General features: G+C 39.6%; 1 protein-coding gene across 1 annotated transcript in view; it reads right to left on the reverse strand.

Moving 5' to 3' along the window:
- Window positions 1-26,155, reverse strand: part of CELSR1 (cadherin EGF LAG seven-pass G-type receptor 1) — a 280,607-nt gene that overhangs the window by 141,280 nt on the left and 113,172 nt on the right. The window contains exon 2 of the mRNA XM_044984920.1: window positions 20,172-20,810. Within this exon, the coding sequence (XP_044840855.1) occupies window positions 20,172-20,810 (639 nt within the window). The remainder of the gene's footprint in view (window positions 1-20,171; window positions 20,811-26,155) is intronic.

Raw genomic sequence — 26,155 nt, forward strand, 5'->3', positions numbered from 1 at the left:
AAACTGATAAACATAAGAAATAGTATTTTTCAATTCACCTCATACAAGTACTATAGTGCAATCTCTATTATGAAAGTGTAACTTACAAATGTAGATTTTTTTTGTTACATAACTGCACTAAAAAACAAAACAATGTAAACCTTTAGAGCCTACAAGTCCACTCAGCCCTCTTTCTTGTTCAGCCAATCACTAAGGTAAAAAAGTTTGTTTACATTTACGGGAGATACTGCTGCCTGCTTCTTATTTACGTCACCTGAAAGTGAGAAAAGGCGTTCGCATGGCACTTTTGTAGCCAGCGTTGCAAGGTATTTATGTGCCAGATATTCTAAACATTTTTATGCCCTTTCATGCGTCAGCCACCATTCCAGAGAACATGCTTCCAATGCTGACGATGTTCATTAAAAAAACAGTGCATTAATTAAATTTGTGACTGAACTTCTTGGGGGAAAATTGTATGTCCCCTGCTCTGTTTTACCTGAATTCTGCCATATATTTCATGTTACAGCAGTCTTGGATGAAGACCCAGCACTGTTGTTTGATTTACGAACACTGCCACAGCAGATTTGACAAAATGCAAAGAAGGTATCAATGTGAGATTTCTAAGGACAGATACAGCACTCAACCCACGGTTTAAGAATCTGAAGAGCCATCCAAAATCTGACAGGGACAAGGAGTGGAGCATGCTTTTAGAAGTCTTAAAAGAGCAACACTCTGATGTGGAAACTACAGAACCCACAGCACCAAAAGAGAAAATCAACCTTCTGCTGATGGCATCTGACTCAGATGATGAAAATGAACATGCCTCGGTCTGCTCTGCTTTGGATCGTTATAGAGCAGAACCTGTCATCAGCATGGACACATGTCCTCTGGAATGGTGGTTGAAGCATGAAGGGACATATGAATATTTGGCGCATCTGGCACATAAATATCTTGCGACACCGGTTACAATAGTGCCATGTGAACACCTGTTCTCACTTTCAGGTGACACTGTAAACAAGAAGAGGGCAGAATTATTTCATGCAAATGTAACCAAACATATTTGTCTGAGTGATTGGCTGAAGTAGGACTGAGTGGACTTGAAGGCTCTAAAGTTTTACATTGTGTTATTTTTTTGTACACAATTCAACATTTGTAAGTTCAACTTTCATGATAAAGAGATTGCACTACAGTACCTGTATTAGGTGAATTGAAAATACTATTTCTTTTGTTTTTTACGGTGCAAATATTTGTAATAAAAATAAATATAAAGTGAGCACTGTACACTTTGTATTCTGTGTTGTAATTGAAATCAATATATTTGAAAATGTAGAAAACATCCAAAAATATTTAAATAAATGGTATTCTATTATTGTTTAACAGTGCGAGTAATTGCGATTAATTTTTTTAATCGCTTAACAGGCTTACTTTTTTGAGATGAGGCAACCAGAATTCAAGATGTGGGCATATATATGGATTTATATAGTGGCATTATGATATTTTCTGTCTTATTATCGCTCTCTTTTCTAACATTATATTAGTTTTTTTCACTCCCGCTGTATATTGAGCTGATGTTTTCAGAGAACTATTCATAACGACTCCAAGATCTCTTTCCTGAATGGTAACAAGAAAGAGACCCCATCATTTTGTACGTATAGTTGGGATTTTTTTTTACAATGTTAATTACTTTGTACTTAACACCACTGAATTTTGCCATTTTGTTGTCCAGTCATCCAGTTTAGTGAGACCCATTTATAACTCTTTGCAATCAGCCATGGATTTAAACTATCTTGAGTAAAACTAATTTTGTATCATCTGCAAACTTTGCCACCTCACTGTTCATTCCCTTTTCCAGATCATTTATGAATATACTGAACAGCACAGAACTTAATACTGATCCTTGGGGGACCATGCTATTTTTTTCTCTCCACTGTGAAAACTGACCGTTTATTTCTATCCTTTGTTTCCCTATCCTTTAACCCAGGGATTCTCAAACTGGGGGTCATGACCCCTCAGCATGAGGTTATGATGTGGGGGTCACAAGCCACCTACCTCTGAAGTTACTAAACAGTAACTATTTAAAAAAATAACGTTTCTGCTTATAACAATAATTAGATAAAAGTGTGTTTTAGTCTTAATTTAAAAGCAGTGAGAAAAGGTAAATTCATTTTAAACAATATGGTTATACATTTAGCATTTAAAATAGCGTTAAATATAAAAAATGTCTTATTAATTTATAAGGAGGGGATCGCACTCAGAGACTTGCTGTTTGAAAGGGGTTGCCCATACAAAAAGTTTGGGAACCACTGCTTAACCAGTTACTGATCCATGAGAGGACCTTCCCTCTTATCCCATGACTTCTTACCTTGCTTTAGAGCCATTGGTGAGGGACCTTTTCAAAGGCTTTCTGAAAGTTCAAGTACGCTATACCAACTGGATTACCCCTGCCATGTCTTGTTAGAGTAAATGTGCTTTATTATGTCACCTGAATTGTTTTTAATTATTAATATAAAGCTTTTATATTCATAATTACATTTTTTACAATATGTATGTCAGTGCGCTGATCTCTTCAGGGTGGGTGGCCCATATTTACCTAACCTATGGCTCCTTAGGCAACAGGCAAGTGTGTTGTAAAATATAATGTATAGGTTCCCATACACATAGTTAAAGCTGCATTTGAAAGATTACTTATAGTAAAGGTTTTTCAGTTTTCATCTTAAGAAATAAACTGAAAATTTAGAACAGTGATTGCTTTAAAAGCTTCAGGCTTAACAATCAATAGCACAGTACAGTCTACTCTTGCAGAACAAAAACAACCTGTATGAGTAGCATGGGATTTAGATGCAGTTACTGAACCATGACACTCTAAACAAAGGAGCATTTGCAGCAACAATGAAAATCCAGTTCCCATAATGCTTCACACAACTGTATTTCAGAATTCTAATTATCTTGATGTTCAAGTCCAAGTGCCTCACTTTGTTGCTCAACTGTCGAAAATTTCAGCCATTGTAAAACACAGAGCACACACACACAAAACTACCTTAAACTTTGCCTTCTTTAACAGGAGTCTCCTTGATCACGCCCTCCCCTCCACTTTCTGAATGCTAGAATCTCTCATCTCTAAGCTTATATTTCCTATAAAGTGACCACCTGTTGTCTGTTCATTGATTAAAAGAGTTTTTTTGCCTGAGGATGGTAAAAATGCAAAGAAGCTCCTTATTAGTTTCCATCATTTTGTTCTATTTTCATTGATAATTTGTTTCCAAGTACTTAGAAACAGGACAAAACCAGACCTGCTTAACCTCCAGCTTTTGACTCAAGGCTCTAGTTTTCTCCAGCTCTTCCAATATCTTTATGTTTCCAGACTTCCTCATTTGCCATTTAGCATTTCGATGTTTACATACATTTGAGAATTTTATCCAGCTAGCCATCTAGAAAACTTCTTATAAAGACAATTATGAAAAAAGCCAGCCCTGTACATTAAATATATTATGCCCAATTTAGCTAAAGTGATATAAGCAGTTGTAAACCAATGTAAGTCTACACAGAGATTTGCACCGATTCAATAAATTGATTTTAATTAAAATAGCACAAATTTCATACTGAGATAAGGTTTAAGTTTCTCAAGGCAAAGCTGTCACTTACATATTTGTGTTCAAAATTATACTAGTTTGTAACAACAAATGTTTGTATAGCTGACAATACTCAAAACTCACATAACTGTCTTGGTTTTATTACTGCTTGTTATGCAATATATAAACTTTAACTTTGCAAAAGTCTTTTAAAGGTAGCTTTGCCACTTCCTATTAGTCTAGACCTTATCCAAATACTATAGTAGTCTATAATAATGACACCAACTATCACAGTAATATTACTGTTAATCACAATGGTTTGAACAAATGTTGTGGAATACCATTATGTGTTTTTAAAAAGGAAGAATGCTCAGAGCTACAATTGCAAAAAAGAAAGTGACAACAGTTGAAATTTGTTAACCAAAGCAAGTGTCAAAACGCAACAGAGTCTTAAGGAGACAAGGTGGCTGAAGTAATCTCTTTTATTGGACCAACTTCTGTTAGTGAAAGAGACAAGCTTAATGATACATGATTAACTTTCCATTCACTGAAGGTTAAAGTGCCATTTCAAAGATATCACAAAATCTTGGTGTCATAGCAATGAGATGGAAGCAAACTGCTAACAGAACAAACAATATACCAACTGCCTCACAAGAAAACTCCCCAAAATTGTGACTGGATCCCACATTTTTGTAGTATTAATATAACAATTAACACAGAAATGTCAGACATAGCATCACGCTACGCAGGAACCTGCTATCTCTGGCAGAAACCTATCTTTGTCACTCTTTGGAAACACATGCACAGTTTGTAATGACGATAAAGTATCACTGAACTGAATACACTGACTTTGAATCACCTTTAATGATAAGTACATCTCTAGTTGTGCTGTTGCAGTGTTCCTGCAACATCATAATAAGAACAGAAAGGTATTCTTTTAACAACATAAATGAATAGATAAAAACACTTGTTTAATTGTGAAGAATACAATGGACACTGAAAAAAATCTTGTGTGGTTATATTTGTGCTGACCAAAATGTATTGACACAAACCTCTACTGTAAACACATTGCATTTTGCCTTATTTTAGGTACTTATATGGCATCTGAGGACTTAACAGTCTTTAATGTATTTAATATCACCACACTACTGTGAGATAGGGCTTGTCTACACTGGCACTTTACAGGGCTGCAACTTTCTCGCTCAGGGGAGTGAAAAAATACCCCTCTGAGCACTGCAAGTTTCAGTGCTGTAAAGTGCCAGTGTAAACAGTGCACCAGTGCTGGGGAGCTACTCCCCCCATGGAGGTGGGTTTTTTTAATAGTGCTGGGAGAGCTCTCTCCCAGTGCTGGTGCCGCGACTACACAGCCATGTTAAAGCGCTGCCGCGGAAGCACTTTAACGTTGCTAGTGAAGACATATTCATAGTCTCCAACTATTGTACTAACCACTGGACTATCCTTCCTCTTCCTAGGAGTCACAAATTGTCCAACACACCTGGTAGCGTTCTCAACCACAAAGACAATTGAGATTTCAGCATGTATTTTCTATTTCAAAAAGAACAGACATGAAAAGTGTTGGCTGTTGACCTTGTTTAAGCTACACAAAAACTGGTCTAAATTAGCAGGAGAACATTTTTAATCCACCACCCCATAAATTAAACCAAATATATGCAAACCAAATATGTGTATACATACTTTCATGTATGTATGTGCACATATTATATATTTGTGTGTGTCAGAGTGAATATACATCCATTACATACAAACACACACAATGCAGCTTGTTCAGAAAGCGGCAGTTTTTCCTCACTGGTTGAACAATCAAGATTCCTCCCTCCTTGACTGTTTTTATTTGTATGAATTTATAGGTATTCTTCTCCTCCTGCCTACTTATAATGTTTTTCCATTTATATGTTGTTTATAGTGCATTGTGAAGCAACTGAAGTAAGTAAACAGGAAGATTTCTACATAGCTTTAAAATATTATAATGAATATACTGTACCATGCAAAATATAGTCACTCTCAGCAGTGCACGTAGATGAGGTTTTATGAGTTCTTAGTAGGGGTAAAAATAAATAAATTAGAACTGGAATTTTAAAAGAAGTCTTCAGGAATTAGACAGCCAGTTCCTGTTGAATTGTACTGGGATTTGGGCACTGAACTCCCCTAAACTCCTTTGAAAATCCCAACCTAAATCAAAAAGTCTATCAGATTCTCAGCATGGCAGAAGATTTACTCCTCCTGAACCCAACACCAGCAACTCAGGCTCACCCAGATAGATGCAGTGCTCTATGATCAACGTATAGGCCAAGTTCAATGCCAATGTAAGTGGGCACAATTCCACTTACACCAACAATAAATGTGTCTTTTACAATCTATTCAAGTACCCACTTTCTCAAGCAAAAATCTGAAAGTGTATTGGAATCCAGGTACTATTCAGCCATTTAAGAGATGCAGATAGAGAGTGACTGAAGATGTGTTATCAGGACAGCACATTCAGCTTCCAGGGCAGAGGTTAAGTGGTTATACTGGTGTTTGGTCTATCACTTTCTTTTACAAAGCACCCTTAGTGCAAGCACTTTAAAGTGCTTTGTAACTGCAGAAATCTTGTCAAACCATTATAAAACTAATTAAAAAGAACAAACAAAACATTAAGCCTTCAGTTTGGTTTTAAAAGACAGACAAGGACTTTGATCTGTGCAAGTATTTCCACAGGAAGAGGCATAATACATAAAGCAGGAGGCTTCAGAAGAGGAGTCTAAACCCCAGGCTCTTTCAACAGGCTGAATTCACTGACTGCCATGGAATATGCTGAAAAGAAAGTCTCTGTGATAACTGGGTGAAAAGTAAAGGAAGGTTGTGTACAAACCTGATAAACTTTCAAATCACATGGGTACATCAGCACTGGGGTAATAAGATAAAACTATTTCCCCTTCCTAGGGAAACTCATGATAGATTGATGTTAAAACTGGAGGCAATTTACAGTCTTTGAAGAACAAACAGTCCATGATGAACGCATCACAAGTAATCTAATTAGGAGGAGACCAAGGTATTCACAACAGTTTCTGCATCCTGTCAAGTAAGCACTGATTGTGGAATTAGCTGCAGGAAAACTCCAGCAATGTCTGTGGATCCAATATAAAGTCCAGATTTCCAATGTGAGTTTCTACTGCTGCAAGGAAGTTTTGTCCATCAAAAAGTATGGACAAAAATTTAGGTCAACCATTTTGGATCAATCAAAAATCAGTTTTACAATTTGGACAGTCACTCCATGACAGAGAAAATTTAGTTGTGAAATCACACAACAAGGATCCACAAGAACCAAGAGGAGAATAGGAGTGACAACCAGACAATCAAAGCTAGAGCCACAAATAAAACTGACAAACTTGAAATCTACAAAGAGAAGACCAGGGCTAGAATGGAACACTAAGCAATCCCAAGCAATTACCGCAGCAGCTAATCAGCATGCTGCCTACTCTAACACAGAGATTTTCTTAAAGCAATTTTAAAAAGTTAGCTTAGAACTTCTACCAGCCAATTCATTCAGGCTTCAAAAGAAGTTTCACCCTGTTTTCCCCATGGCAGCAAATAATATTTATAGATTCTCTGGTAAAATAAACTGTTATGCGAAAGGGAGAATTAGTGTCTCCACTGCAGGGGTGGCCAACCTGAGCCTGAGAAGGAGCCAGAATTTACCAATGTGCATTGCCATAGAACCACAGTAACAAGTCAGCAACCCCCCCACGAGCTCCCCCCTGCTCCCAGTGCCTCCTGCCCACCGGCAGCCCTGCTAATCAGCGCCTCCCCATCCCTCCCCGCACCTCCCAATCAGGTATTTTGTAGCGTGTGAGAGGGAGGGGGAGGAGTGAGGGCATAGCAAGCTCTGGGGAGGGGGTGGAGTGGGGGCAGAGCCAGGGACTAAGCAGTGAGCACCCCCGGCACACTGGAAAGTTGGTGCCTGTAGCTCCAGCCCCGGAGTTGGTGCCTATACAAGGAGCTACACATTAACTTCCAAAGAGCCGCATGTGGCTCCAGAGCCAAAGGTAGGTCTACAGTGAAGAGGTGGAGAAAACTCTGTCTCTTCACTAAATAAATACATTTTTAATTGCAGTTTTTAAACTATTTTAAATTCAATCATTCATGAATGGACATAGTCTTCAAATAACAAGATGAGTGAAATAACTGGTGAATCCAGCCTGGAATCAGTAATGTATTAAACCACTTTGATTTTACATGTAGAGTGGATAAATTAGAGTTAATTGTTTATGTAAAATCCGAAGAAGAGGTACAAGCTTTTAGCACTGCTCTTATTTTTTAAAAGTGTGGTTCTATCCTAAAAATATGACTCTACCAAAATGGACTTGTGGGGTTCCCTCATTGTGACTCATTGACTTCCACCTATTTGGTCATTTTGCAAGTAAAAAGATTGTTTTTATTTTTTGCTAAGTGCTAGCTCCATAAATTCACCCTGAGGCCTGGCTGTCAAGCTAGGTTCATTTAATATCACACAGAATCTACAGGCACAATTATATCCTCAACTAAACCGTTTTGAAACTAACAGAGCAGCCCAGTGTGAACACAATCTGAAGACAAAGAGTTGCATAAATGTAACTGAGGGCATAACTGATCCTGCTAAATCACTGATGGTGATGTACAAAATGGAAAGAATTGGAGAAAATCCACACTCACCAGCTAACCACAGTGCTCATGCATCAGAAACTCTACAGTGGTCTGCATTCTAATTGTTCAGATTCTGCTGGTTACTATGGCTCTAGCTAGGGGTCATGGGAGGGCCCTATCACTCGAAGCATTTTTGGATGTATAAGAAGGAAGAATCTAGCAGCTATGAAGAAAATCTTCACAGCCATAACTATTGACCCAGTAAAAATGGAGAAACAGACAAAGCAAGATTTATTTTACCCTGTCCCTGGAACTATTAGTGGGCAGCTCAGAGGTGGAGGGCGATGACAAACAATGCATTCAGAATGTTTGTGGTTTCAATTTGTAAGAAAGCCTGATCCAGGTTTTCTAAATAGAATCTTTGCTTCAGAACGGCTTCTGTGTCTGTTTCATCTCAAGTTTTAAAAATAGATTATGAGATTTTCACCCCTTTCTGTTGCGCTGATTTCACTGTTAAAGTCTTACCTTCAATGTGATGCCAAATATATTGCACCTGCATTTGTAGCTGAGCAATTAATGAAATATACTGTTTATAGAACTCAAACTGTCAAAAGTGGAGCCTAAAATTAGATTCCTAAATCCATATTTAGACACCTAAGTAGAGGTGGCCTGATTTTCAGAGGTGATAAGCATCTGCAGCTCCCACTCACCCTCAGCTTCCATATGAAAATGATTATCTTGCAGGCAAACCTGTGGCTGGCCCTGTGTGAGTGACACAACTGGGGAAGACTGTCTCCTTTCCCAGCCTATACCAGGTCATATCATGGTGTGGCTGAGGAGTGAAGTCATTGTTCTTTGCTAGTTAGTACCATCTTTGGTGCCAGCATCTCAAGCGCAAGGAGGAGCGTGGTACATTCTGCATCCTTCACAAAGGCAGTGCAGCAGTTGTTTCAGTGTGTGCTTCCCCAGAGATCAAGTTGGGATTCTGCTTAGGTCAACTGGAATCTCTACTGTCCCAGCCAGGGACCACCAAGGTAAAGGAAAACCATCTCCCCGGGCCATACCCCCAATCCTGCCTGTTACAGACAGTAGGGCTAGATATATGAGCCACTACGCCACCAGAGAATTCCTCTTCATGGGTGAGATCCTCCAGGCTTAAGGCGACTTAAAGTTGGGGAGAATCATAGACTATCAGGGCTGGAAAGGACCTCAGGAGATCATCTAGTCCAACCCCCTCCTCAAAGCAGGACCAATCCCCAGACAGATTTTTGCCCCAGATCCCTAAATGGCCCCCCAGAAGAATTAAACTCACAACCCTGGGTTTATCAGGCCAGTGCTCAAACCACTGAGCTGTCCCTCCCCCATTGTGCCAGTGGAGGAGTGCAGGGGAAGGTTATATTCCTGGCTCTGCCTTAGAACTGGTGAATGAACCTTGCAATTCCAAGCCGCTCCATGCCTCAGTTTCCCCACTTGTAAACTGAAGGTAACAATACCTCAAAGAACTGCTTTTGAAGCTTAATTCATCATTATTTGCAAAGAACATTGATGCTTTATAAGTGCAACATGTAATTATAAGAAATCAAGGTTCTTTTACAAAAACACAAAGAGGTTTTTGACAAATGATATGTCAGCATTAAAATCCCTCTTACGGTAAAGTGCCCAAAACTGAGGAGCTTGCTTCCATGACTATGTGATACAAATAGGGAATTACCCAAAAGAGAAAAAGTCAATTATATATCACAAAGGAGTACGGTGTTCCTGAAATGCAGAACAGAATGTAGAATAAATAACAGAGGAAAGACCTACTGTCTGTGGTTAATTGCAGAGAAGAGGTTGTAGAGATTCCTCATACATTCAGTTCAGATATTAAGTCAGCTCACACAGAAACATCTGGGGTTCATTGCTCCTCAGCATGGTTAAGTGTAACAGTCATAAGGGAAAACTTCAAAGCACCGAGAAATAAGATTTATGAGGCATTATGAGTCAACATGCATAGTTGTTACAGAGGAAAGAGGATAGGTTTTTCCAGCTTTTGTGCTAGCCGTGCCCTCTAAGCTGTTTGCAGAAGCTAAATGCTACCGATAAACACCTCGCTGCATTGCCAAAAGTTTCAGCCCACTGAATGCTCTTAGCCTTGCTCGTTTTAAAAGGAATACAAGCTGGGTACAGTGAGAACACGGGTTGTTCCCAAAGCACTACGGGTACAGACTCCATTTGAATCAAGGAGAGGGCTTCCAACAGTAGCCTCAGAACAATTAAAACATCGGTTTATTTAAATTAAAGGGAGAGGAGATTCTCCATCGTGGACAGAGAGAAGGCAAGAAAAGGAACTAGAGAACAGCCATACAGGAGGTATTAGGCTTAGAACTGCTAAAAATATGAGGACTTCCTCTAGTTCTGTAAGGACATTTTAATTTATATTGAAAACAGGTGCAGACACCAGACTGAGTTATGGTGATGCAGAGTGGGTGCAAGAGAACTGAGTTATGATGATGCAGAGGAGACAGGCAGCCCCATAGACATAAAATGAAAATGCTGTTTTGTGTCCACGCCGCGATGCTTTGTTAGAGCTACGTGACTGTCATGAACATACAAACGGGACCTGAGTGAGCAAACGACTAAGACAGGACCATGATAATAACATGACACCCTACTGGGGAAACAGAGGAGAAATTTTCAGAACTTTAACAGGACACCAGACTTTCTTACTTCAAAGGATTTCTCTCATTTTAAAATCAACTGTCCCATTTCAATGCCATACTGAAACTAGAAGTAAAAATAACCAACAGTCCTCTGAGCCTTCAGGAAACAATCCAAGGAATTACAAAAGCAATACTCAACACTCTCCTTGACTCTCACACAAACAAAATTAAGAGACTACTTTAGTCAGAAAAATGTTTAGACTTGTTTGAAGTGGGAAAGGTGTATTGTGCTCATTAAAACATTGTGAGCCATTCACTGCCTTACCCAGTGTCTGGAATTAATACTTGTTGATCGGTTGAAAAGGAATTCTTATAGGAAGACTTCCCATTGTTTTCAGTATATTGACAACATACAATTCTGCTGAATTCAGGCGGATGTGCACTTGAACATTACTATAAAGACTGGGCCAACAGTCACTCCTTTGTAGCAGTGAAGAGGAACTAGTTACACCACAGTAGAAAAAGGGTTTAAGATTAATCCATCACGTTGTTGTTCTTTAACATTTGCATCTGGAAACACAGAGAGATGATCCATTAAGCAGTCAAAATTTTTAGATCTAGAGAAGCATTTGGGAACAACAGGATTTGTTCGTTATTGTTCTTACATGTTAGATTATTAATTTGGTCATCAAAATTGTTTTACAGCGCTGTAATCCCTATAGCTACATAAGGATCAGCCTAACAGTTATGAAAATTGGAGAGTGTCTAATAAACAAACCCAGACTTTAGGACTACAATGAGGTGCCTGAAGGAATCATATTACGGTACATTAGGCAAGATTCTGCTCTGTTACACACAAGCAATCCCTCTGATTTAAATGGAGCTGCACAAGTGTAACTGAGAACAGAATTTAAGACATTCTGCCCAACATAATATGCTCATTATGGCTAGCCTGGCTGCCAGATTTCCGGACTCATCATGTTTGTGGAAGCTGAAAACCTTCTGAGTAAGTATACCTGGCTTGAAAAATTAGAATCTCATCTCAGATGGAGACCAAACTGGGATATTATTGGCTAAAGACTAGAAATTCCTGATGATATCATAGAACTGAATGAATCTCTGCATTTTCTCTTACTGTTTGTACACAGCTTAAAAGATTCATGACTGGATTGAGGACTTACTGCGCTCTACAACTGCTGAAGAATATCAGTGGTTTTTCCAGCATGATCTGGATCACTAAACTAAGGACCAGCTATTAAACACTGGAAAATACAACATGAATAAAACTAAAAGGCCAGACTTTCAGAGCTTGCCTACACATGGAACACTAAAGCAGCACAACGGCAGTACTGCAACTGCACTGCTGTAGCGCTTCAGCATAGATACTACCTATGCTGATGGGAGGGGGCTCTTCCATTGGCATAGGTAATCCACCTCCCCAAGAGGCGGTAGCTAGGTTGATGGAAGAACATTGCTGTCTACACTGGCGGCTAGGTCGGCTTAACTACATCTGCTCAGGGGTATGGATTTTTCACACCCTGAGCAACTTAGCTGAATCAACCTAACATTTTAGCATAAATCAGGCCTTAGAGAAATACAGTACAATGAATTCTGCTTCTCTGAATATCTCAGTACAATGTTACTGGACAGAATCTTAAGAAGAATTCTTCTGTCTACCTAGCAACTGCCTGTCCAGGAAGTGGATTAACTACAGCGACAGGAGAACCCCTCTCATCGTGTCTACACTGAAGCAGTACAGCGGAGAAGCTGCACCACAGCACCTGTGGCATTCTAGCATTTCAAGTGTAAACATACCCTTAGCTATTCTCTGACTATGTAAGAACCACAAAAGTGTAAATTAAGTGTGCAATAGTGGTACTGTCTTGCAGTGAAAAAGGCACTCTATTTTAGTCTGCACAGAAATGCAAACTGAACATTGAAACATAAAAATAGTAAACTTCTCATATAGAAACAGTGTGAACACTAGACATTTAAGGCATGGTACTTAGAAGACCATGTCCTTGATTAGGCAAGTGGAAAGTTGTGATTATTTCTGACTGACTTACTAAGAATTGCAAACATCCTACAATATTTGTTACCCCATCTCATTTGTTTGTCTCGTGCACTTGTTATGCTTTGTCTTTTAGACTGAAAGCTCCTTGGGACAGGGACTATCTCATACAGTTGTACAGCACCTAGCACAATGATAGCCAACCTAGTTGTGGCTTTTGGGGGCTACTGCAATAAAACTGTTAAAAAAATAACACCAGCAATGATGAGCTGAGTGACACAATGGGAGAGTAAGGTTTCACTTCATGGTTTTTCATGTTAATACAGTAACACGACAGTGCAGCTTACAGAAAAACTGCAGCGCAACATGTAAAAGATCTCTCTGATCACTACATTTGATTACCTCAATGATTTAAGATTTACATCCCCCTCTCTCAAATAAAAATCAAAGAAGAGGTGCAGAGGGCCCAGGAAAACTCTGAGGCACTATTTTTATAACAACTGCTCCCCCTAGGTGTTTGGGTGGCCAAAGAAAAGGCAGAAGGAATACCCTCCACTGAAGGAGAGTAAAACATTGGTGGGGACAGATCCCTCTAACTTTCTCCCTCCCTCCTCCCCCAGTTGCCTCCAATGACTGTGCAGGTCTCAGGATTAGGCCCCTGCCTTCAAGAGCACCAGGTACATCGAGAGCTATACCACCATTTTTACTTCTGTCCATGCCCTCACTCATATTCAGGTCTAGGGATTGTTCGCTTGAGTTCCCAGCTGACCTTAACTGCTTCAGCTTAACTGCTCTCAAACAAAGCTCTGTGTTTTAGGCACATATAAAGCATGAAATACACCTGGAAATAAATACATGAAGTAGTTATTCCACATTACTCTAGTTAATTACATTTGTTTTCTTAACTTGAAATACCAGGCCCCGTAACAGATCAAATTCAAGCCTTCAGTCATGCACCTAGTCCCATCAAAACCAGTAGTGGTGGTGTTATTGTGTACTGTTTTCTTAACGCTACCAGAGTACTCAGATTTGTACAAAATGAAGAAATGAAGATGGTCGCTACTCCAAAGTGATTGTTATAAACATATGTCTCCTGTTCACTCACCTCCTTACATCACAGGAAGTGAAGCCAATCAGTAATTAGCTAGTATTCCAATTTCAAAAATACCTTGTAAAAGCTCGGTTTACCTTTGTGCTAGTAACTGAAGACTCCTGAAGACAGAGAAACTTTCATCATGTATAAATGACTAATAATTACAGCAAAACAAATGGAGAACTTCAAAGCAGTGGAGGGGAAGGGGGAAGGAATGGAGGGAAATTCCAACTTATTAGGACATAATTATCTTCTATAGGAAATAAATACTATATTTTAGCAGATAACCAGAATTCATTTTATACTGAGTTATGCCTGTTTTACGATGTATCATCAAGTTTTCGTGTTCCTCATCGAAGAGATGACAGATTTTACCATTTTCTTCTAATTATTTTTCTAAATATGGCTCTTTATAGGGAAAGGGAGATTTTATAACTTCCAGAGCAGGCTACATTCCACTGAGTAATACCACTCCAATATGGATAAGCCATCTTTTAAGTGTATTTAAATATTCAACAATGTCTCATATTAATATGATACTGCACTGAATCAATATTGTGATGGCATTTCTGTAGGGCCAATATTCCTCCACTTTCGACCTGTGTAATTTTCCATGCATAACCACACCAGTGGTCACATTTTTATTCTAGTCATTAAAATTTACTAATTTTGCATTCAAGTAAACAAGCAATGTTAGTATTGAAAAAACCCCTGCATTATTTGAATAATAAATATATATAATTTTTTTATAGTTTTAAGTAGTAAATTATATTTTTTAACATTTTAAAATAAAATAAAATATTATGGAATCTGACTAGCTATAAGCCAAGTGAGTAAAATGGCTGAAACAAAAGTTGGGACAGGGACCATCTTTGTGTTTTATGTTTGTACAGCACCATGCACAATACACTCATGGTTCGTGACTAGGGCTCATAGGCAGTACGGTCATACAAATAATCAATAATAATGATAAAGTTTAAACTTTTTTACCCCCACAGAGATGGATATCAGACTGACAGGGGCTACACTACTCAGTAAAATATTTCTAAGATTGTTTCTGATAACGAATTATTTGTTGATAATATTTTCCACTTGGTCCTCTGAGTGGGGGAGGGAAGAAAACAAGCTCTTGCCAATGACCACCATATGTTAGTTCAGTGGTTCCCAAACTGTGAGGTGAGCCACCATAGGGGGGCGCAGAGGAATGTTCAAGGGGGTGCAGTGGGGCCCGGGACAGCCTGCATCGGGGGGCAGGGAGGAAGCGCCACCCAGCCTGGCTCTGCCCCCAGCTCCGCTGGCTCCAGCTCTGACCTCAGTCCTGCCCCAAGTTGAGATCCCAGTTTCGGCTCCCTGCCCCAACCATGACCCAGTCATAGCCCCGGCCTCGGCCCCCAACCGCAGCCCGGTTCCCGGCTGCAACCGCAGCTCCCACCTTTCGGCCCCGCTCCTGGCTGCGGCCCCAGCCACAGCTATGGTCCCAGTCTCGGCCCCCAATCTTGCTCCCAGATCCCGGGGGGGCACAGACAGATTACATTACGGTAAGGAGAAGACATGACATAAAAACATTGGGGACCACCGTGTTAGTTGTATCAATTTAAATGAAAAAAACATATTATAATGCAATGTGGGCATAAAGGTCCTAATGTAGCATCCACTTGATCATGCTGCACATACTGTATTTTTATTGTATCTGTTTAACAATAAACAGGAATATATTAATATTCTCACTGAATAGCAAACTAAACATATTATGGTGATACCACAGCAGAGCCATATTTAAAGCTGCATTGAGGTCTACAGTTTAAAGCAGGGATTAAACTTCTTTATTATGTGTGACTGTTATCATGCAACTTCCCCAAACTTACAGCACTTACTCTGCTGAATGAATTTTATAACTGAGCTAAAAAGAATTAAAAATGGACCCTTAACTTTTCCTGGTTTGGTGTGTAACTTTGTGGCTCCCTCTAGCAAATGAATTTCTATATTTGATATGTGAAATGAGGCTTACTTCTAAAAGAGAACAAAATCTATGATAGGAACTACTTTAAATTTTAACATGAATTTTTATGTACTAATACTACTTAATCATTATGTACACCACAGATGATGATTATGAATATTTTTGCCAACAAACATTACAATTATTAAATGTGTGTGTATCAAAAGGATGCTCCAGATTCCAAGCTTTCATTGTTTAAAAAAATTTGTTTCTAGCCTTCATGGTTTTGAAGAAAATCTCAAAAAGATTAACCAAATATAAACCAACACAGTGTTATCTCCCTGAGCCTGCAACAAGACTGAAGCAATAAAGTTAGAGAAGTGTGAACAGCCCCATTCATCTCAATGGTGTGGTTAATGATGGATACTAAATATGACTTTTCAAATGTCAACATTGTTAACTCTTTTATTGTTGATCATTTTAACACAAACCTCCAGCTAATATGACAAGTGGTTCTGAAAATACAAAAAGTGCATCGACAATTGCACTTAATGTAGCAATTATCACCTACACTATAAATATAGAGTGAATATGCAAAGAAATCAAATAATTAGTTTATGAGTTAAGCATTAAAAAATACCTTTTACATTTTCATCTGTTTATCTATTTATTTGGCAAGCCTACACTTTTTCCCCCCCCTGAGATTTCCAGCAAAGAAAATTCTGAACAGATGAAAACACAAATTATTACAAATTCTAAAACAAGGGTTAATTAAGTTTGTTAATGTGCAAGTTTTTGTTTAATAAACTGTTAGTCATAATCACTTGTATTTATACTGTAATGTTTATTATAGAAAACATTTTTCATCAAATTAATTGGTCATAAAACCTCCAACACTGTCTCACAGCCCGTTTCAGTGTTCACAGGTTGAGCTAGTTTATCATTTGGACCTTAGGAAAGGGACTGCTCTCTAGCAGACTTCCTCTGATCTCTAGGAGAACCCCACATCCTGTGCACCTCTTAAGGGAGGTCTCTGGTTCACTGTCCTGGCCTGGTACCCCCACTCTCCCCAGTGCAATGCTCCCCCTGACAGTGCTGCCCCCTCTCCACCGCCCCATCCTTTGTAATCTATGGATCTGACCCAAAAGCCACCGATGGCAAAGAAAAGACTTTCCATGTGGGGGGCTTGGAGCAGGCCCTATAAGCACATACCATTCAGACATATACATTTTTGCAAATATGGATCTGTATATGTATAATTTTCGAAAAGATAAAACTTTAGAAATCTAAAACTTGTGCTGGAAAAAAATGCATGGGGCAGTGGACAAAAGACGTTCAGCTAGAGGAGATGGAGAATAGCTGAGGGTCTCAGGAGTGAAGCTGGCCAAAGAACAGGGCTAAGGAAGCCTGGGAGCCACAAACAATCGTATTTGCTCTATTTAAAGCTTTACACTCACAGTGGAAGAAAATGCCTTAAATAATGTTCCAGTTCTCTCTGCCTGGCCTCAAAGGTTTTCAGCCAGCCAGACTGCTGATTTGAATAGAACAGGGGTCGGTAACCTTTCAGAAGTGCTGTGCCGAGTCTTCATTTATTCACTCTAATTTAAGGTTTCGCATGCCAGTAATACATTTTAACATTTTTAGAAGGTCTTTTTCTATAAGTCTATAATATATAACCAAACTATTGTTGTGTGTAAAGTAAATAAGGTTTTTAAAATGTTTAAGAAGCTTCATTTAAAATTAAATTAAAATGCAGAGCCCCCCGGACTGGTGGCCAGGATCCGGGCAGCGTGAGTGCCACTGAAAATCAGCTCGCGTGCCGCCTTCAGCACACGTGCCATAGGCTGCCTATCCCTGGAATAGAAGCCGGAGGAAGCTGGAGCATTGGTTTAAGCATTTCCTAGGTGCACAAAGTTTCAAACAGAGGGAATACTTTTATTTGACAGCCTCTTCAGCTCTGTGGCCATTCCCTCTCCCCACCATCTCACCCCTGGCTCTCAGTCCCCCCGTTAAAATAGATTAATTTAAGATTTATTTATTTAAAAAAACCCAAAAAACCACACACCCTGGAAATTCCTACACAAAATATTTCTAGTGAATGTTATTTAGACATTTAATATTTAGCTGTTCAAAGTGCACAAGCAAAACAGATAATTTTTAAAAGAAAAACAGTAATTATTTAATAACAAGCAAATTTAGCCTCAAAGTATCATTAAAACTTTAATGCTGTAGAATAGGAAATGCTGTTCCCCCCTCCTGCATTTAAAAAAAAACATTTGCTGATGCTAAAAAGACATAGATATTACACTTCGTTTGTTTTTTGCTTCTATGGTATTTCATTCTGCTTTTTAACTACATGGTATAAGATATAAGCTCCTACTGATGCACTGAATAAGCATACTACTGTATTTCCACTGGTTTCAAGAAGAGTTTTGTCACTGACTTTCATGGAGTAGGAGCAGGCGCCAGACCTAAGAACTCAGAAAATACTTCAGTTTCATCTACATCAACTCCCATAATGGATATACTAGAAATACACTACTACAATGGATAATATTGCAGGAATCAGCAGGAACTTCAGAAAGACTATTTATTCTATAAATTCCTAGACACCCAAATAAATGTAATTTCTGTTAACTGACAGTGTCTCATTCATGTTTTCTCAGAAGATCAAACAGCTAAGAACTTTGCCATAATGTAAGGGCATGGCTACACTTGCAGATGTAGAGCTCTTTGAGTTAAACCTGCCTTCGTAGAGTGCAGTAGGGAAAGTGCTGCAGTCTGTCCACACTGACAGCTGCAAGCACACTGGCATGGCCACATTTGTGGCACTTGCAGCGGCACTGGGAGCAGTGCATTATGGGCAGCTATCCCACAGAGCACCTCTTCCCATTCTGGAGCTGTGTCTTGTGGGAAGGGGGCGTAGAGTGCAGGGCATTCTGGGTCCTGCCCGAAGGTATCGTAATTCCTACGGCTGGAGCACAGCTGAGACTGGACAGCTTCCTCCCCTCAAACTCTGATGAGGTCCAGCAGCTTGCCATTGCTCCATACTGGGGCTCGCCTGGCACGTGGAGGCATGGTCACCTGGAAAGATGCACTGAGAGCACTCCACACCTGGCTGAGCAAACAGGAAGGGATTTTTCAAAATTCCCAGAGAACTTAAAGGGCGGGTCTGATGGTTGATCACCTGAGGGCAGGGCAGTAGAGTTCAAAGTGATGACCAGAGTGGCTAACACAGGCATTGTGGGACACTTCTGGAGGCCGATTAGAGTGCACTATAGGACTAGGACGTCCACACTCCAGCAGGGGCGCAGCAAACGTTATTCCACTCACCAAGGTGGAGTACCAGCAGCACTGTAGCCACGGAGTCAGAGCGCTCTACGTGCCTTGCCAGTGTCGACAGGGAGTGAGTTAGAGCGCACTGGGTAGCTTTAGTGCGCTCTAACTTGCAAGTGTAGCCAAGCCCTAAGTGTCAGCTGAGAGTTTAGGCCTCATCCAGCATGTATAAGTAATCCCATTAACTAGAATGGTTCTACTATGTAGCATTTGATTCTTCTTCTTCTTCTATACTCTTCACAAATATTGCAGAAGTTGCACTTTAACCTTTATTAATGGTCTGGTAAATTATGAGATAGAGTAACTCCATCAACAAACTGATAAAGATGAGCCTACTAGGAGAGGAATGACAACAAGAAGCAGGAATCTTATGCTCTTTTAAACATACAATTTCTAGAAAGGAAATTGGATCGAGAGATTATATTTGCCTGGATGGGTATTCACAAATTGAAGCTTATATACGGTATTTCCCACATGTTTACATTATAGTAAGCTCTTTGAGGCAGGGACCATCTTTTTGTTCTGTTTGTACAGTACCTAGCCCTACAAGCACCTGGTCCATGACTGGGGCTTCTAGGCACGACCACAATACAAACAATAAGTAATAATAGTTCAAAATAAGGAGTGACTCATCATAACATGCTGCACTCAGAGAATACTGATTTACATCTAGCACCGTTGGTTGTCTTGAGCATTACTTAAGGGGTAGAAGATAGTTGGATGTGCAATCAGGGACCCTTTTTTCCCTCCCAGAAACACAATGTAAAAGAAATGTGTCCAAACAAGACATTTTAAAGCAAAGATATGGGATTTAGTCTAACTGCAAATGTGACACATTAAATCCTTCCCTCTACCAGAGTTTAGTGTCAGACGCTTTCTCCATTTGAGTAAGAATGTCAACAATTTCAGCTTGATACAGAACTGACTCAGTGGATGGCCTAACATATAAATTATGGGTATAATAGATAAGATAAACACATACCAGTGTAGTCCTCGTAACATTCACAAGTGTAGCCTCCTTCTCGGCTCCGACAAAGCCCATTATTGCCACAAGGACTGGAGTAGCAGAGATCAATCTCTGTTTCACAATAGTCGCCTGTAAAACCAGGGGGACACCGGCACCTCAGACCATTGATGGGATGGATGGGTCGGAACAAAACGGTGTTTGAACTAATAAATGGAGCAGAGCTGTCAAACTTCAACACCGAGACACACTTCATGTAGTTCTCACAAGGCTCCCGCAAACAGATATTGTCGTCAAAAGGCAGGACCCGCTGCATAGAGATCATGGTCAATAGCGTCCTGTTGAGGTAGATCTGTTCCTGGAGGTCCTCAGAGGGGAAGAACTTATTTCTAATGCCACCAGGAAGTAAAGCGGAGAAGGTTACGTTCAGGATATTGGAGCTGACATCTGTATCGTTTTGAATGTTGAAGACAAAGATGCCATCCTTGGTAGTAGACAGCACCGTCGCCACACCCTCCACAAAGAGAGAGAGCAGCGGGGAGAGGAACTTCTCCTGGGACATGTTTTCCAGTCGCACAGTGATACTGTTGGTCAGCATGTCATCGGTGATGATAGTCACCCTCAGGGCGCAGACTGCTGTGACACTGTGAACACCATCTATTGGCGGGGGGGAGGGGGGGAGGGGACAGGGGAAGGGGGGGAGAGAGAGAGATAAGAATTATTTCAAACAACATCCTCTGAAGTGGTTTGGCATACAGACCAGGCTACTGAGGCATTCTCCAATAAACACAACTGAGATGTGAGACATTCCAACCTGCTGGGATGTGAGAGAGAGACAGACAGAAAGCGCTTTGGCTTCTGCACTGGAAAGAACCTAAGGCTTGCAACTAAAGTACATGGGACATCCAGGTATGCGCTGTCCTACACTGTTCCACTCAAACAACTGGAAACTGCTAGCAAGACAAATAGCTGTCAGAGGGTTAAGGGCAAGAAACTTCTGATAGGAACTGTACATATCTTACACAAGTCACTGCTAGCCTACAACTAATGCTGTGAAGCTGTCACTTTCTGCAGCACAACACCAAAATTATCTTCTCCCGCAGCGGTCTCAGGCTTAAAGTACCAAAACTATGCAGAGCGACAGAAAGGATTATCAGGGCTTTAGATAAAAGTCATCATAGGGAATAAGAGCTAACTACATTTGATTTCCTTCAGGAACCTTATATGAAAGTTAGAGATGGAGCCAAGTTAAGCCAATCTCTAATGAAAGCAAGCTTTTTTACACTGCTCCATTATGTCTTTGACAGATCCATGTTTGTTTTGCTACAAAACATTTCAATGAACATACAGCAGTGATATCTGATACTAGAGAGTGATGGATGCCAGTACAACCCCCAGTACAGAGTTAGACTTATATTAGTACAATGTCTTTGCAAACTTTACAGCATCGTTTCATTATGAAATATAATTACTGACCCTGGGCAATGTGATGGGTTCTACACACATTATGTATACTGTATACATAAATGAACATGGAATTTGCAATGAGCAGTTACATCAGAGAGCTCAAACCCTCTTGTTTGGTTGTATCCAAAGACCGTAAGGACTTTGTCATTTTTTCACTAATATACAGTATTTTATTTAGAATATACAGATCAGAGAGTATAAAATTTTAAATTATTTGTACTATAGTAGTTCCTAGAGGCGCCAGTTGAGATTGTGGCCTCATAGTGCGAGGCACTGCACAAACACATAGTAAGAAACAGTCCCTACTCCAAATATTGCACAATCTAAATACAGTAGAACCTCAGAGTTATGAACACCAGGGTTACAAACTGACCAGTCAACCACACACCTCATTTGAAACCAGTCAGGCAGCAGCAGACACACACACACGCAAGTACAGTACAGTACTGTGTTAAGTGTAAACTATTTAAAAAAATAAAGGGCACTTTTCTTCTTCATAGTAAAGTTTCAAAGCTGTATTAAGTCATTGTTCAGTTGTAAGCTTTTGAAAGAACAACCATGTTTTGTTAAAAATTATGAACATTTCAGAGTTACAAACAACCTCCATTCCCGAGGTGTTCATAATTCTGAGGTTCTACTGTAGACAAGATGGACAAAGCAGGGGAGGGGAAACAGAGGCACAGAGAGTTGGCAGGTCAGGTCAGTAGCAGAGTTGGAACAGCACCCAGCTCTCTAGACTCCCAGTCCAATACCTCATCCACTAACCCAAAACTGCCTGCCACATGGTCCTTTCTAATGTCTAACACTGAATAGTCACCTACACATCTTCTCCAGCTAAAGTGAGATACACACATGGCATGATTTTGCATCTCTTCAATGTAAATCAGCAGTAGTTGCATTTGAATCAATATAACACCAATGTGAGATCAGAATCTGGTCCCAACATTTCATATATAGGCTTTTTTTCCTTTTCTTTTTTCGATGGTTGGGTTTTTTGTGTTTTAATGGGGTGATAAGCAGAGAATCATCTCGTGCCAGGTGAAGTTGTGTCCATGTTCAGAATAACCACCTAGAAAAACAGAAAAATCAGAGCAGCACCTATTATCTAGCGATATTGTTGGGTATGTAATGATGCAATCTGGATTTAAAGTTAGATTTCTTTTCTAGTACTCCAGGTGGGTCTAAACTAAGCATTTCCCCCTACCCAGGAATATCTATAAAACCTCAGCTGCTAATTGTTTTTTTTTCATTATAAAGCAGCTGCAAAGCAAATAAAATATTTTCTCATGGGTGCTACTTTACTACACCTCTACCCCGACATAACGCAACCCGATACAACACGAATTCGGATATAACGCGGTAAAGCAGTGCTCCAGGGGGGCAGGACTGCACACTCCAGTGGATCAAAGCAAGTTCGATATAATGCAGTTTCACCTATAACACAGTAAGATTTTTTGCTCCCGAGGACAGCGTTATATCGGGGTAGAGGTGTACTTAGTGGCTAAAAACAAACAGTGGTGGAGTTGTGGCAAGTGGTCATTATTTTGGGTGATCTTTTTGTAGGACCCATCACACCATCTGATTTTTTTTAGCTTTCATTTTCCCCATGATGGGTATTCCACAGAAAATTTCCATCTCCTCTTCCTCAACCTGCTCCAGACAGACAGTCCTGTTTACGTTTCCACAGAAGAGGCAAAACCGCCATGCATGATCTTCAAAACTTTTCAATAGTCAAAACCCTAATTATAAACTTTTAAAAGTGCATAGTCTGCAGGTTCCCAAACAATGGAAATATCGGATGCATATTAGTACAATTAATGAACTTTTTTTTATAAATGACAGAATCAGACTAGCTTAACCATTTCTGTCAACTACATAGTCTATTTCATGAGAGAACAGCAGCAGAACTAACTATTCATTTATGTTTCTACAGCTATTGTCATTTTGACTGGCTGGTCCATAGGGTGTCTGATCTATTGTGTTATTTGCTGTACAATGTATTACTCAAGTTCTCTCCTAACATGGAGGGAAAAGGGTGCCAGATAAAGGGCCTTTTTCTTAAGGAAACACTGATGTATAGTGCATGGTATCTATAGTAAGAAGACAAAATACTATCTACTGTCTGACAACCGACGAGTCCACAAACTGTCATAATCAATATCAACTGCCACAGTATACAAGAGCGTCCCAGCATTCACAGCAACTATTCTGACACAGTTAATAAATCACTATAGAAAGCCGAGTGTTGGACACCGCAGAGCTTTGTTGTTCTGAAGAGAGCACAAAAGAAAACCAGACACATGCATATAGCTACAGATACTTTGAAATTACACGTAATGTTTTAAAAGCAAATATAACCTTGTGCAACTCTGTTGCAAAAAAAATTAAAAAACAAAAGGCAGCAAAAAGTATTTTAAAATTTATTTTATAGAAAATAATACAACTAGCATTTTCAGAAAAACTGGCCCTTTAATCTTATTATGGGCTATATCATACCATCAAGTTTGAAAAGAGAAATTCCTACTGGATGATTTATTCCATCCACTGGAGAATTCTGTTTAAAAACTGATGCCACTTTTTGTAACTAGTATCTATTTCAGTCCAATGCACATTGAAATTAATGGGAATTTTCCCCTTACCTTCAATAGAAGTTGAATTAAGTCCTGTTTAATAATAATTAAAGTTCTGAGTCTTTCACGGAGGTTATGGAAGTCACAGATTCCGTGATTTTCTGGTACCTTTGTGACTTCTGAAGGGGCCGGTGCAGCTGACCCCAGGGCTGCCCAAGCAGTCCGAGAGCAGCAGAAGCGATGGGGCCCCGGGCCACCCCCTTGGCCGGAGCAGTAGCGGAGACCTGAGTGCCCCCCCTCCCCAATCAGCATCATCCCCAGAAGCACCCTCCTACCCCTGCCAGCGCCTAAGATTTAGTTAGGGGTCTTTTTGGTAAAAGTCATGGACAGGTCACTAGCCCGTGACTTTCCGGTTATTGCCCGTGACCTGTCCATGACTTTTACTAAAAATACCCATGATTAAATTGTATCCTTAATAATAATATTTGCAAAATGCTTTGAGATCCTCATATGAAAGACATTGTGAAAGTGCCAAATATTATTATTATTGTTACAAACTACAATGAAATCATTTAATAAAAGTAATAGCATTTCATGGAACAGTTATACACCTACACATCTTAACTGTCTTTGCACTGCATGGCATGCCTAATATGTACAAATGTCTGGCATAAATGCACAAGTCCTGTGCTATTGCGTAATAGTGGTGCTTCTTACAAATGCCATAATGTAAATCTAATTTTTCATGGGGGGTTGCACTATACTATAAACATCTATGCCAGGTTTTGGCCTGAATAAAATGTCTCAGAATAACGAATACTAAAAAAAAATTCAATAAAACTAAATATTTTAATACAATTTTAATAAAATATCTTGACTAAAATATATTTTCTGTCACACCTTTTCTTCTTTTGACTGTTCAGAATGTGGCGTGGTTTTAACATTTCAGGTGAGGTGTGCAATTCAGCCATAGTCTATCCACCACTGAATTTATTTGCCAACATTGCTTCTCTTTGCATGCGTATTTCAAAAGAAAACTTCACAAGGTGGATCTCTTACACAGCAGATTTATTTTGTAACACTGGCATCTGTGTTGAATGGACCCAGTATTCTTAATTGTGCACCAAACTAATGAGAAGATTTAATAGTAACCACACATCCCCACAAATTCCAGAAAAACAAGAAAAGGAAGGAAAGCTTACATATGCTCCCAGTCCTCTAAAAAACACACCCACTGCAGATAAATTATTGAATGGTTGTCATTATATGAATAGCTTTTTTTTATGAAAAGATGGATCGGATCCGAGGCTTTAATCTTAGCTTTCTATTGATGGGCAGTTCATGAACCACAGAATTTTATTACCTAGCAATATAAACACTGCTATGTTTAACTGAACGGTGTACCTGGCTCTGGGAGTACCTGGCCAAGACAGTGTGTTTGTTTTTTTTTAAAGAAGTATAACAAAAAATAAAATTATGAACACCTCTTTTGGTCTTATTAGCTATAAAATGTATTTGGATCTGACCAATAATCAAAGCAACATATTTCATAGCAATGTCCCAGTGTCACAGGCTTCTTGCACAGATGCCCCAATCTTACGTTTGTTCTACTTTCCCTCTTAGGATGCAGCTGGAAACCTTTAATGGATGTCAGAGTTTACAACACAGCTGTGCAAACTCTGTCTCTCGTAATAAAATAAGGGCACCCCTTAGGTTCTGAAGCTGCAATTCAAATGGTCTCATTTGTGTCAGCGAACAAGGAGCAAACTGATCCCTCTGCAGATGTGCCTTGGTGACATGCCTTCAAGTGAGTGACCTTCCACACACCAGTCCATTCAAAGATGATTATATATACAGGACTTCCTTTACACTGTGTACAAGGCCACACCAAACAAAGCAGCAATCCCCTGCAGCAAGCAGTGCTCCATGGATTACAGTAGCACTCACAAGCCCCTTCCATGACCA

Source organism: Mauremys mutica, chromosome 1 (genome assembly GCF_020497125.1).
Source record: "Mauremys mutica isolate MM-2020 ecotype Southern chromosome 1, ASM2049712v1, whole genome shotgun sequence".
NCBI classification, from domain to species: domain Eukaryota; kingdom Metazoa; phylum Chordata; order Testudines; family Geoemydidae; genus Mauremys; species Mauremys mutica.